The 15,077-nt window shown below is 38.4% G+C and overlaps 1 protein-coding gene across 7 annotated transcripts in view; it reads left to right on the forward strand.

The window, feature by feature from the left end:
* The window catches only part of celf3a (cugbp, Elav-like family member 3a), a 41,217-nt gene that overhangs the window by 878 nt on the left and 25,262 nt on the right, over positions 1-15,077 (forward strand). For 4 of the 7 annotated variants that reach the window (XM_053231272.1, XM_053231271.1, XM_034301556.2 and 1 more), the window contains exons 1-3: positions 13,208-13,377; positions 14,048-14,276; positions 14,739-14,821. In XM_053231272.1, coding sequence (XP_053087247.1) covers positions 14,132-14,276; positions 14,739-14,821 — 228 coding nt within the window. In that variant the 5' untranslated portion in view covers positions 13,208-13,377; positions 14,048-14,131. The other 3 variants (XM_034301555.2, XM_053231273.1, XM_034301558.2) reach the window with 3 other exon arrangements.

The following is a 15,077-nucleotide window of genomic DNA, read 5'->3' on the forward strand; positions in this document are numbered from 1 at the left end:
AAGGAATTATCAAGTTTTCTGCACTGACTGAAGATGCTGAAGAGAAGAAGTTATTCTGTTGTGAGGCCTGAATCCACATTTTTCCCCCCTCCAGTTCCTCAAGAGTCATCACTGTACTGACTTAAATAAAAGTGTTTGAAAAAATAAAAACTCCATGGGAGAGTGCACTGTTTCTCAACCATGGTGTGTCCGAGTCATTTCATCTTCGATCTACATCACAGACTGCTTTCTCTCGTTTACATACATTTTTTTGGAACTAATTTCATACCAGCCTGCAGTAATTTTCTTGAATTTGAATTTCTTGAATTGTAAATCATAAAACTATACATCCATGCTCGTAAACGTGACTTGTGCAGCTAAAAATGATAGTGTTTCATTTAGAATTAAAAAAAAAAAGCCCAGATAAATTGAAAAAAATTTCTCATGAGCTCCAGCATGAAACCTAATTTTGTTTATGATTTTAGTAGCGCTGCTTCTCTCTTATTAGCTTTATTTAAAGCTGATGGAATGAAAAGACGTCAAGAATTAAAGTAAACTATTTGTGCTAAAATGAATTTAATTTTTATTTTAAACCTTAAAGCTTTTTCTAGATTTGAACTTGGATTATTTAGGTAATTTTCACTGAGATAGCATGCTGGAAGTGTAACTTAAAAAGGTTTTTTTTTTTTTTAAAAAAAAAAAAAACAATATTAATGGTTGTCTTTGGCAGTCTACTCTTCTGATGCACAGATTTATCCAAAGTTCTGCATAATTATTAAATGTAAACAGCCATTCAGATGAAAAATGCACCACTCTCGAGTTATTGACAGAATCATTTTTAATGGCAGTCTTAAGAACCAGGGATGCAAAAGTGTTTAAAGACTACCTTATAAAATTGTTAAACAAAATGGTTATGAACACACTACCAAATAACTTCAGCCTCCAAACCACGATCACAAAGTGTACCAGGGCGAGGTACATGCTGTGCAAAATCGCGTGCTCTCACGAAGTACAACACTTTCAGTCAAGTCAAATGGGATTTATTTTAGGAACCTATGGACCTTTGAGAGCCCTTAAGGACCATTTTTGCTACCTAATAGTTGAATAAAACAAACAAACAGTTCATTAGCAGAGTATCTGCACTCACTGCATCTTCTGGCTCTAAACGTGGCCTTGAATTTTAACACACGTCAAACCCAATTCTGAATAATCTTGGGTGTTTAGTGAAGACCTTTACAATATTGCTATATAACTAGCAATATGGTGTATATATATAGTAAAAATATAATGTAGAGAGGGGGAAAAAAAAAAGTGGAGAGCTCTGTAATATAAACTGGTGATAAATCCATGATGGTAAACTTTGTAATGGCCTGGGGATTACTTTTGAAAATTCCCAAAAATGTGTTAGGTGAGGGGATTTTAACATCAGTAATCGTTAACTCAATTCAGCAAAAAGCAATTGAAATGTTGGAGTCGCAGCTCCACAGTCGATGTCTTGAAATGGCTCACTGCTAGAATCCTAATTAAACCATACAGTTTTTCTGAGAATTCAGAGTTTTGAGTTTGAAAATCTACGGGGTTGTTCGAAAAAGTCGCAAAAACATGCAGCGGCTGTGAGAATGAATACAGCGAAAGGATGAACATGTAGAGCACGTGTTATATAATGTTAAATAATAAATGCAAAATATTTTTAAAAAAAAAAAGTCTATATGTAGTTTTATCCTCATTGTTTTGTGACTTTTCAGATTCCTGGTAGAAATAAAGGTAAAAAAAAATTTCCCGCACTCAAACTAATCTTTGATACTTTTATGAACAAATTAAATTTCATTTTAAATACAGCGAGGTATTGAGGTATTTTTGGAGTATTTTGTTCAGGGTGATTCTTGGCCAAGCAAAAATTTCCACTCATTTGGTTTTGTCAGCTTTAAGATTTTAAGTCTTTTTCACTAATTTTTTATGAATTTGGTTGGTATTTTTCCGTTTATGTTGTTTACAGATGATGTCGCAGTTAAAACTTTGCAGTCTGTATGTACACATAAATGAAAGCAGGCCTACTTGTGGAAAAATCAGAGATTGAAAATTTCCAGTTGTGAAAACAGTCGTGTCCTGACTGTTGAAAGGCTACAACAAATAAACAAACAAACAAACAAACAAATAAAAACCCTAATAACGTTTCGGTCAGTTATCTATTTAGTTAACACAGGAGTTCTAAACCAGGGGTCGGGGTCGCTTGATTTACAAAAGGAGATATGAGAGCGATTCTCAATCTCATTTGTTTTATTCATTTAATTTGTAAATAAATATTACAAATATCGCTCTAACTGTAAGGGCTGAGTATTTTGAAGTGCTACTTGGAGTCATATTCCTACGAAAATGACTGCATGTGCTATTTTGCGCGTACATCTTGTTCGCTATCCTCTCACACTGCGTTAGCGTAGGAGTTCAGCAATAAAAATGGGCAATTTTTTTTTTTCTAGCAGTCTACCTCTGCTAGTTCCTCAACAATATCAAGTTCTTCTGACTCGGCAGAACAACGGCATGAAAATATACCGAAACGTTTACTGAACACGAGTTTACAGCCGTAATGGTAAATAGGGAGGAGAAACCGAAATGCTGAGTCTGATGTTTATTTTTTGGTCGTTTGCTCAAACATTTTCAGAACGTCCTACTTCATACTCAGGCAGAAGTCGAGTTATTCCCCACAGTGATCAGTGCTCATACTGAAGACAGCTTTTAAAAAAAATCTCAAAACAATATTTACGCTTTTTGGTGTGGCCATGTGATTAGGCTATTTTTGTGATTTTTAGCAAAGTTCAGCAGTTTGTTTGTTTGTTTTGGAAAAAAAAATGGTTAAAGTAAGTCTTCTCCTTTTCGCCACTTTCTCAACTGTACATATTTATTTATTTAAAAAAAAAAAAAAGGCACAAATCCTGCAGAGTGATTCTGATTGTGGTTTCTTTATCATTTCTGGAAGCATTAGGAAGCAGCTCAGGGACTTGGTGATACTATTAATTTTGGAGTGTGTTTTTAAATCGGAATATATTTTATATTGAAATACTGTACATGGCGTTTGAGGCAGAGCTTTAAGTAGGACCGATTCTGATTCCTCAAGAAACAATGTAATGGCCATGTACCAAGGGTGACCGGGTCAGCATTATCTGCCAGCTGCGTGAGGTGGTGATTTCATAGAGATTAGACTGTTAAACTAATGGAAACCTTTATTAGGAGTACAGAACGCAGTGACTAAAATGAAAGAGTTGGACACGAGGCTTGAGTCTGAGTCGAGTACAAAAGGCTGTGCTGGAAGGAGGAATATTCCTACATTGTTTTTGAGTGCCATATTATAAAAACAGTGGCAATGTTTAGCTACCTTTTTTATTTATTTATTTATAACTGTTTAACTTTCAAAGGTTAAGAGAATTACAAGATATGGGGCAAAACATACCAGGTTTTCAAACCCTACTTAATGTTATCTAATTAACGACTCGAGCAGATCTCCATAAACTGTGAATGTTTTTGAGCCATAAAACCCGAAAACATTTTGGTGCAATAAAATTTGATTGGTCACATGATTTCTCTACACTACAAAAAACTGTGTTGTAGCCAGTAAAAATATCTTTCATATAGGCAAATTCAGCTAATATTTCTGTTTATTACATTATGTTTAAACACATAGAAAATTATTAAGCTTGTTAAATGGCAGATTTGCATATTTCGAGCATTTGTTTCTAGGAAAAAAAGATAATTTTAAGTAAATTAGTAAATATGTCTAGCTTTATGTGTAGTTTAATGTGTAGCATTTTTGGAAGCTAGAAACCCTTTAAAAACCCTTTCTAAGAGTGAAAACAGTGAAAAAATAACTAAAAGTTTAAAATGAATAGAGGGGAATTTGCTAAGCACATCAGTTTTTACACAAAAAGCGTGTCATAGCAGCATTTATTTGAGGAATTCTGTTTTTGGGCTGTGAAAACTGCTCAAAGCTTATAGATGTGATTCTGCTGGAGCTCAAAAGATGGACAGAACCACAAGTGATTCAGGAGACTGTATTCTGCAGTACAACTTAAGTATGGCAACATAGTTATAAATAAATGAATGAATGAAAGCTACTAGGTGTAAGATTTACGGGACTTGGCTGCCCTCTCTGGTGGAAAAATGCTATTGCGATCAACTCGTGAAGATTTCGTAATGTAGGTTGTGCTCCAAAAATATTATGCTTACGTAGTATTAACACCACTGATATGCTGATGTAATAGTTTGTTTGGAAGTGTGCTGTTTGGAACGTGGCCGGGTATTTTTGTCTATGAGGATGTCATTATCTGATCATGTTGTCTCAGTATTACACAAGCGGTGTAAATAAAATCTAGAGTAGCTAGCAGATAGCTAAAACACAAGGTGAAAGGGAGGCCCGTGTGGATACTTCAGTGCTCGGCTTGTACTCATGCAGCGCTGAGGCTAAAAGACTGAATTAAACTTTCAGTGATCCATTTTATGTTCTCTGTCCTGCCTTGTATCTAACTTTATTCTCTACCTTTGGCTCTGTGTAAAGCTGCAATTCAGGGCTAAGGACTACGATTGCCATGAACAGTTTTGCCCTCAGGTCTCCATCAGTGAACAGTGGAACAAACAGACTTCATGTGGAAACTGTAATCAATTTCCTGGTTGCACAATTGCACTATTTGTCCGTATAGTACACAATTATAGAAGGGATTTATTTATAATGGCACTATCTGTTGCACCCAGATGAGGATGGGTTCCCTTTTGAGTCTGGTTCCTCTCAAGGTTTCATCTCAGGGAGTTTTTCCTCACCACCGTCGCCTCTGACTCGCTCATTAGGGATAAATTCATATATTTAAAATTTATATCTTGAATGTATTTATTTCTGTAAAGCTGCTTTGTGACAATGTCCATTGTTAACAGCGCTATACAAATAAAATTGAATTGAACTGAATTGAAGCCGGACTTCTCTTCAAGGTTGGGTTTGACGATGTTTGCATCAGAAAATCCCACCTAATTAAACTCAACAGCCTTGATTGTAAAACTGCTATTAAGGGGTCATGGAACTCTCAAGAAACACTGGCACACTCCTTTTCTTTCCCTTTTCCTTAAAAAACATTTTCATTAAATTACTATACTTCCTGTTTGTGATTTGTGAACTATCCAAAAGTCCATAAGAGCTCATGCCACTAATACCTGGGAGAATTATGAGTGAAGTAGAAATGATGAAAACTCTGAGTTTTCATTAATTTTTTTTTAACTGTTCTCCATGTTTAAATTAAGGTTGTTAATGGAGCAGTAACTGACAGGTTATGTATCATGCTACGTGTTGTTACAGTGGTTAACTCTGCACTGAGGAAAGGGCCGTGTCTGACAGTGGTTCATACAGTGGTTCTCCATTTAGTGTTACTGATTTGGATAATGAACAATAGCAAAATGAATTTCAGTATGGCAGCTGTCTGCTTGTTTTAGATTGGCTCATGGCTACGTTCCAGTACTGCTTTTAAGACCTTGTCGACTTTGCCTCATCTTTTCCCCTTGGAAGTATCCCTGTTGCTACTGTAACTCCAATAAGCTCGGCTTATGTAATGTTTGTTAGATCAGATGTTGAAGGCCTGAGGACCAACATGACTAAACTTCAGGATCTAAATTTACCAGAAGGCTTTGGAAGCTGATGCAGTTTCCTTTTCAAGCCACAAAAAATGGTGGATGAAACAGTTTGTAAATCTGAAGACTAACGTCGATGAGGGCGATAACCACACTGAAACAGAATATTTTGCAAATTTTCCTCAGTTGCTTTACTCAGCTCTTACTTTGATACAAGAGCTAATTCTTCATCCAAGATAATAAGCGAGTGAGTACACGGATGTCATGTACACAGGCTGTTGTAAGTTACATGGTGCCATTGAAGGGGCGTCCTAAATATTATGCTGCCCTAGCTTCATTCAATCCCAAAAATAGAAGTCTGATATTATGTACAGAACAATAAAGGTTACCTTTAAACACGTCATTCTTTATAACAAAGTATTATGATCTATGAAATTGGCTGTGCTCTCTGGGTGGGCGGGTGTCGTTATTCTCTCTCCACCGTCAATCACAGTGTCACTAGACAATCATGGGCATCTGTGAGCTGATGTATGCAGAAGAGGGCAGATAGCACTTTCCTCCGAGTGTGTTGCAGTGCCCCATGATGCAGCATGAGCAGCAGTTTGAAAAGATGTAAAGGAAATTAGCCTTCACCGTCCCTGGTTGGAATCTGGTGTATGATAGGGGGGAGGTGGCAGAAGATCAGATTAGGGAGAAAAGTAGGGTGACGAAATGTGAAAATATGTTTTTGCACCAGAGTTGAGGCATGACTAGAAAATTAAAGATGGGAAGGAAATGGCAGCGTGTCTTTATTATCGTCTAAAATCTCTATGATGATTGAAATCACATAGCCACAGCAATAAAACAGCTTAAAACCTGGTCCAGGTCGTCAAGATTGTCTTTGTTGTGATGAAAAAAAAAAAAAGTTTGTGAAAAGTTTTATGTGATTGTTGAGTAATTCCATAAACTGAATTATTTCCCATGAAAATCCAAAATGATGTAGTTGACCTCTGAGCAAATGTTTAAATTCTTGTGTGATAAATTAGATTTCTTACAGCAAGCATTTGTAGCTATTGTAACACCTGAATAAAAAATTTCTTTTCTTTTTTGTTTTTTGTCCAGAATGACCTGTTGCCTTAGTAACAAATTACCTGTTGGAGTGTAAACACAGAATTTACACAAGACATGAGACGGATTTATCTGTGCAGAGATGAGTGTCCGGTCATATTCACTACTGAAGACTCTGGACATGGCCCGTGGAGTGGACAGAGTACTCCTCAGATCCAGTCTAAGTGCTGATGGAACAGAAGCCAGTGAATAAAAGTGCACACAAACAGCATTGAAAATTTTCCTATCACGCTGTGGAAAGAGAGTGATGTAATGATGAGGGTTTCATGTTGCAGTACTACTGGAAACAAACAAAAAACAATCAATGGGACACAGTGTAGTGCAAATGCAGAGACGTTGTCAGGACCAGCCTGTGTGTTAGACGGTACAGGTGATGGACTAGAGCCCTGGCATGGTGAGTGCACCAGCTGACTGAGAGCGTTTCTTTCTTAATGAAACCTTCTACAACCCACAAGCTGCTTTTTTAAAAAAAAAAATTTATTTTTATTTATTTTTTTTTTGTATTTATTTTTCTCGGTGTCTTGACGTCTTTGTCAGAGATGAAGGCTGTTGTTTTCACTCTCTTGCTTACGATTATAGAACCTAGAAAACGTGAAAATGTGTGCTAGTTGTCACCTAGTGCTTGGTTTTATAGTTAATGCACCATTTACTTGCCAAAAATAATACCAAAAATAAACTTATTTATGGACAGATTATATTTTTTGTTTTGGGACATTTTTGTTTTGCTCTGTAAATTAAATCAGAAGGGCCCATTCTGATTGTGCTTAAATAAAATGTATTTAAACTTGTACAGTGTGGCACATAATTTTCATCATTTCAAGCAAGCGTCTTATCTACTTGTGAGTTAGAGACGGAGACGTTGGTCTTGACTGAGCCAGACTGAATTATCATGCGTTTGTGAGAGCGTGACTGGCCGGTTTATTGTAATGATTATTTGTACCAGTTATAGTTCGAAACTTTACGCCATATCGCTGTTGAATTCTCGAAACTGATTGGTCAGAAGGTGTTGTTTAATTTCAAGAAAAAGAAAGAAAGCAGAAAGCAGAAAAGAGATGCTGGTGAAGGAACGACTTTATAGCTGCTGTAGTGTAAGTGAGAACAGGAACCCGTAACCTGTATCAAGGACATTCCACATTAATTTAAATTGTAAATGGTTAAGAGTATGACATGTCCTTCATCAATAAATAAAACTCTGGCACTATGTCACTGTGGTGTAAGAGGAGTAAAACACTGTGTTGTGCTGTTATAGGAAAATAATCCACTTTCGAGAGGTCATGTGGCATCACACCACCACATTGTGGATTATTTTCCTATAACAGTTAACATTAAAGCTTTTCTTTTGTGCCTAGAGAACTTTCAACACCATTCATTCAATATTTATATATTTCCATAGTTTAGTCGTAGATGGTTGGTACTTAAACCAGTGCTTCAATCTTAGCTCTTACTCCGTAGTCTTTGGTTTTTGCGGTTATTTGTTACTGGGCGCACATGAACGTTATTTGTGTGCTAGTTAACACAAACTCAGCTTCTTAACTACAGAAACACTTTATGGCCAAAAGTATTAGTGAATCTGACCATCACATCCATATGTGTTTCTTCTCCAACCTGTTGCCACAAAGTTTGAAACACACAATTGTATAGAATGTCTTTGTATGCTGTAGCATTACAGTTTCCCTTCACTGGAACTAAGAGGCTCAAACCTGTTCCAGCGTGACAATGCCCCTGTGCACAAAGAGAGCTCCATGAAGACATGGTGTGTGAAGGTTGGAGTGGAAGAACTCGAGTGTCCTGCACAGAGCCCTGACCTCAACCCCACTGAACACCTTTGGGATGAACTGGAACACCGACTGAACCCCAGACCTCCTCACCAACATCAGCGCCTGACCTCACTAATGCTCTTGTAGCTGAATGAACACAAATCCCCACAGCCACGCTCCAACATCTAGTGGAAAGCTTCCCAGAAGAGTGGAGCTCATTATAACAGCAAAGGGGAATAAATCTGGAATGTAAATATAAACAAATAAGTTATTTCAACCACAGTGAGCCTGACCAGGATAAAGCATTTACTGAAGATGAGTGAGTAAATGAATGAACGCAGTAAACGCACCATCTTCAATACGCTCCCGTGTTAATGAACATGGTCTTTCTTTGTACTCTGAGCTTCATATCACGAGAATAAAAACCACCTGCTTCCACACGTTTTTTGTCGTCTCCTACAGAATCCCAATCCTGATGCTCGTATATGAATTTGTACATTTTTAGAAAATTCTCACATGATCCTTTCCTTCATTTTTCAAATTAGCATCTCTGATTGGGCAGAGGTAGGCCGGGTTGAACCAATCAGCAGTGAGGAACCACGCCTTCCCAGTGACCACTGGACAGTGTACAGACACTGAGAGCAGAGATGCTGCAGAGCATTATAATCACACATCATATTCGATATAATGTACAGATTAGTTCGTGTTACTGAGAACGGATTGAGCGCAGGGATTTGAATATTAAGGCAGTGGAACTCAGTATGTGTTTGAGAGTGAAAAAAATCTATGTACTTCTTTCCACTGGGGTCCAAATTGTGTAATGAGCATTTTGAACAAACAAAAAATAAACTCTTCTTTTTCTACACACACTACACTCATCCCGGAAGATCTTTTAGTGGATATTAGGGTTGTTTCACCAGGGGAACTCTTAAAGGTTCATAAGAGACCTGATTTTTAAGAAAAGCTCAAAAGGTTCTTACCAGATTCTTTTTTTGTTTTGTTTTGTGTTGAATTGAAATGAGCCCAACATGTGATAGATTTTCTTAGTGATACGCAATGTCCCTTTTCTCAAGCACGTCTTTTCCTTTTCTGTATCAATTCCAGCTGTGCCCATGGACACTCCCTATCAGGAAGAATTTGGTCTGCCTGGCAACAGAGTGGCTTCGAGAGCGCTCAGTGTTCACCTGCTTGTAATGCGAGGTAATCAGTACTTTCACTAAACATGCTTTATAAATGTAGAAAAGTTGTAGTTTTAGCAGAGCTTTGTAATGTCCATTAGACGGCATTCACACTCCACTCAGATCAGATTTGCCTCTCAGATTGCCATTGTGTGTGTGTGTGTGTGTGTGTGTGTGTGTGTGTGTGTGTGTGTGTGTGTGTGTGTGTGTGTGTGTGTGCGCGCACCTGACAGGATTTATGAGGTTAGTAATTGTGCTGGAATAAAGACTGGCTGCGATTTGAATGTGGCCCTGGTGAGAAAAGCAGAGAGGACCTGGTGCTATATTGCATTATATATTCTACAATAAAGCTTATATCAGAGATATGGGAGATATTAAGAGACCACTCAGTTCTCTAGTCTGCATTTATTTGTTCTGATCTGTGTGTGTGTGTGTGTGTGTGTGTGTGTGTGTGTGTGTGGTGCCTGTATACACTGTTTTCACTCCACAGGGATCAAATGTCCCTTCTCTGATCGGAAAACATGCAAATTCCGATGTTGTGCAGCCATTTTGATGGACCTTTTGAGGAACAGTCTTCTTTTTCCTCTTTTAAAAAAAAATACACTGAAAGTGGTTTTTACTGAACAATTAGAATCATCCATTTTGGTTTCTTGGTTTGTAGGAAAGATGGAGGTGTTTATAAAGGGCTGAAGTGTCCTTGAGGATTGTAATATGGCCTAAGTGTTTGTGTTTTGAGGAATCCGGCACATTGCATGTTGTCTTTCGGAGCGTTTTGAGTCGATTCAGAATCCTGGATGTTCTGTGTGTGTGTTGTGTTTTATGGTATTTACTTTTCCAACATGAAGCGTGTGTGTGTGTGTGTGTGTGTGTGTGTGTGTGTGTGTGTTTGCTTGCTGATACATCTCCTATAAGGATCCAGAGGAGTACCATACCATACACGAAAGACCTTGTGGGTTTTTTTCTGATTTGTTTGTATTGTACATCTGTCTTGTGAACTCGTTTGTGTTGATTTAAATGTAAACTATCAGTAAGCCTGTGGCTTGTGTTTTTTTTTTATTACTCTAGTCATTCTTCTTTGTCTGTGATTACGTGTAGAACCGCCAGGTGTCGTTAGGCATGACGCCAGGGTCATTTCTGTGCTCTTAACCAGGTCTGATGAAGCTTGTGTCATTGTGTATTGAGCGGATCCTGGCTTTCTGACGTGTGCGGATTGAAGCTCGGGTCAGGAGGTGAGGAACCTTCAGTGTGCACACTGGGATGTGGATGGGATTTTAGGAGCATGAAGCAGATGGCCACATGAAAGAAGACATTCCTGTAAATCCACACCGTTCATCTCTTTTTGTCTGAGAAGGAGAAGAAGGAGGAGGAGGAGGAGGAGGAGAAGCGCACAGCCCGGTAATAATACACAAAGCACGCGATGTTTGCGTTGTGAGTGAGTGTGTGTGTGTGTGTGTGTGTGTGTGTGTGTGTGTCGGCTTGTTGTTGATTTTCAGTATTAGCAGTGTGGCTGATGTTTTTCCTGTCCTGGGTGATTTTTTTTAAGCCGAGAGACTGGATGGTGATAAAGCTGGAACACACACTCACACACTCACACACTCACACACTCACACACACACACACACACACACCGGGGGGTGCTTTGAGTCACGGAAATCGTGATCGCGGCGGAGTTTCAGCACCGCGGCCAGATCCCTGCGAGAACAAAAGGCGGATTAGCGTCCTGAAGTCAGGCACCGTCTCTAAACTCCTCTCACACACACTAAACGAACAGGTCCAGTATTGTTCCCAAAGATTGCTTTCCTGAGCATGTCAGTTTAACAAATATAATAAATAGATCGCCTAAATATTTGGTAAATATTAACCTTAAGGGTTGTGTAGGAATATATGATTAGTCATTTAAGAGAAATTATTATGTATAATGTACATTAAAAATATTACGTTCTTATCAAAACCTGATTCTTCATTGCTTATACACTGAAAAACATGGACAGTCAGATTTAAGAGAATATATTACATATAGTTTAGATTTAAAAAAACTTACGTTTCTTATTGAAACATGATTTCATTGCTTATACTAAGCTTAATTTAAACATGTTTCTAGTTACTAGGTTGAATTTTGTAGAGTGAGCCTGATCAATTCACATAGTATGAATGTAAACCACTTACATTATGAAATGTTTGCACTGATGGGAACTATGACTATAGAATTAAATGAAATTGCGATTAGGACATGTGCAGTGGTAATGTGGCTGTGGGAGAACGTCAGTGACTTGGGTTCGATCCTCAGCTCAGGTCAGACTGTGGAGTTTGATTTTTATTCATGGTTTTGGAAATAAACGAACAAATCATGTTGGACGTATGAAAACAAATTGTCTTAATGTAACTCAATTCAATCATGTGGAACTGACACATTTACACATTTGAATTATGTAAATTTAGTGAGCTTTTTTCAGTGTACTAAATTTAATTTAAACACTAATCTAATAGTTGAATTCTACTGAGTAAATGTTATCGTATAATATTAACATGATCCAGTTACATTATAAAATCTCATGAGGATGTTTGCACTGAAGGTATTAGTTTTAGTATGCGCAGAGTTTATTTTTATTCCACAACTTTGAAAATATGTGATAAAAATATGTTGGATTTATGAAAACCAATTGCATTAATGTAACTCAGTTAATTCGTTCACGTGGAAACGACGTGCACATTCGACTGAAGTAAACTCAACAAACGTTTTTCACTGAACATCACTGTACACTGAAGAAACGTAAAGCTAATTGAATTTATTTAATTCAGATGCGTACATCGGTTCCGTGGAAATGAAATGAGCTACACTAAGACAATTTGTTTTCGTAAATCATGTATTTTTAAAGCTCTGAATAAAATCAAACACTCCACTTTCACCAAAACTCTCAGGATCAACCCCGGGTCGCTGCTTCCCTATCATTTCACACGAGTTAACGAGGTTAATTTAATACTATAATTATTTCTTATTAATTATTGATTATTCCATCAGTGCTAACATTCTCATGAGATTTTATAGTGTAATTGGATTACGTTAATTCTACGTGTATGGATCACGCTCACTCTACATAATTCACTCTAGTAATTAGAAACTTAATTTATAAATTAAAGTATATTATAAAGTATAAGCAATGAAGTCAAGTATTGATTTCGAAATCTAATATTTTTATGTGCACGTAATACGTTCTCTTAAATCCGACTGCTGACACATTCTGTTTTTTTCCACTGTAGTCTGTTGTCAGCTTGTAAGCAGATTTAAATGTATTGCATTTGCAGTTTAGAGTCATAAATGCTAAATATAGCGTAAATGTCTGACGTATCGTGTGCGTGGTGTGGTGTGGTTTTTATTTTTTTTATTTATTTTTGCGGTTGGGAAAATGTCGACGCTCCCTTGAGCAGTCATCCCGCTTTCCTACACCCAGGGGGAGGTCTGGACACGGACAGGGGGAGACACCGGCTTACGACGTCAAAGCAAAGGGCTACACAGATTCAGAGCCCAGACACTGAGTAGCCTCCAATCTGTCCGACTTCTCCGCCATTACACGGATCTGGGTTTGTTTGGTTTTGCTTTCTCTTTTTTTTTTTTTTTTTTGGGTTTGTTTTTTTTTTGTGAGGCTTCGTGTTAGGGATCAGGACACTGAGCATCTCAGTGTGGGTGGATTATCAGCCTGCCAAAGCCTTCTCTCAGGAGTGAAAGTGTGGAAAGACGCGATCAGGACGGAGTAGAGGTGATGCACACATTTCTGTTTGTCTGCATGTCGCTGCTTTGTGCCAAGGCGCGTTAAAGACGCAACAGCGCGCGTGCGAGAAAGCAAACAAACAAACAAACAAACAAACATCAGGATTAACAACAGAGAGAGAGAGAGAGAGAGAGAGAGAGAGATAACGGTGTATTTGCACTTCTCCTAAAAGATGAGCACTGAAGACGACAGCACGTTTTCCATCAGTGGATTTCCTCCTAAAAGCCCGTTTTGTGTTTTAATGTAGAAACGTGTTGCGTTATGGTTCTCAGTCAGCGTGCGCTCGCGCTCATGACAAAGAACAACACACACACACACACACACACACACACACACACACGCCTATATGCATCTATGGCGGATTAAACAAAGAAGCGTCGGGGCGCACAGCTCCTGCCCTACATTTCTAACGCCGCTGCTCTTTAACACATCAGTTTCCAGATCAAACTGCACTATAATTCCCTTCATACCCGCAGAGCTCTGCTGAAAAGTGCATTTTCATGATGACATTTGTGTTGTGTTTGTGTTTGTGATCGTGTTTTTGCTGTGTGTTTATTGTCACCCTGACGGATCAGCTGCTCGAGTCAGTATGCATGAGGTTTGATTTCTCACTTCTTCATAATCTGTATGTTCCTTTCTCTCTCTTCTTCCTCCACAGGCTTTTCAAAGGGAAGCTTTGGGAAGCGCCGGACCTCGTAAAAGAAGAAGAAGAAGCAGAGTCGCAGAGTCGCCGCTGTCCCCAATGAAGGAGCCGGACGCCATCAAGCTCTTCATCGGCCAGATCCCTCGCAATCTGGAGGAGAAGGACCTCAAGCCTATCTTTGAGCAGTTTGGCAAGATCTACGAGCTGACCGTGATCAAGGACAAGTACACGGGCATGCACAAAGGTAATTCAGCCTAATGTGACACTGCCGTATCGAGCGGACGCGCGCAAGGAGACGCGAGAGACAGATAAGCAGGACCTCGGTAGTGAGGGATGTCTCCAGACGGTAGTTGTTTGAGTTATGAAATCTAATAATGGTTATTTTTATAACCGATCTATTTATTGTTTTTATACTTTTTATATTTTTATATATAAATAATATTATCTGTTTCAGTACATTTTTTTTCTTTTATAATGTTCAAGAACGACTGAATCAATATTTCTGAGAATTACATACCCACAATCGAGACAAGAAAACGAGTGTAGTTGTAGTTGAAAGATTGTACTGTATGATTTTTACGTTTGTGAAGAGCTTCGGCGCTCTGTTGTTCTCCAGGTCCCTGCTCTATTTATCGTGCCATTTCAGTTAATGGCCGTGATGATGTGCAATCAATTCATCATTTTTTTTCCCCCTTGCCTCTGACAGGATGTGCGTTCTTGACGTACTGTGCCAGAGAGTCCGCACTGAAAGCCCAAAATGCGTTACACGAGCAGAAGACACTGCCAGGGGTGAGTATCTGCTCATAACATTGTTACAGGCTGGACAGCGAATTGGTCATTACAGCCCTAAAACGTAAAAGCTCCTCAAACTGTATTGTGAAGTTTATTATTCCAGAGCTTTTTTTTTTTTTTTAGTGTTAAATATTAGAGTTGCATTATGAGTACACACAATTTGCGCGGACGGTGCTTTGTGCTGTGGGGCCCTGGACGTCTTTGCCAACTGAGCAGACCCTAATTAAGAGATGTAGGAGGGGCGTAATCCTTG

This window comes from Pangasianodon hypophthalmus, chromosome 29, assembly GCF_027358585.1.
Source record: "Pangasianodon hypophthalmus isolate fPanHyp1 chromosome 29, fPanHyp1.pri, whole genome shotgun sequence".
Classification (NCBI taxonomy): domain Eukaryota; kingdom Metazoa; phylum Chordata; class Actinopteri; order Siluriformes; family Pangasiidae; genus Pangasianodon; species Pangasianodon hypophthalmus.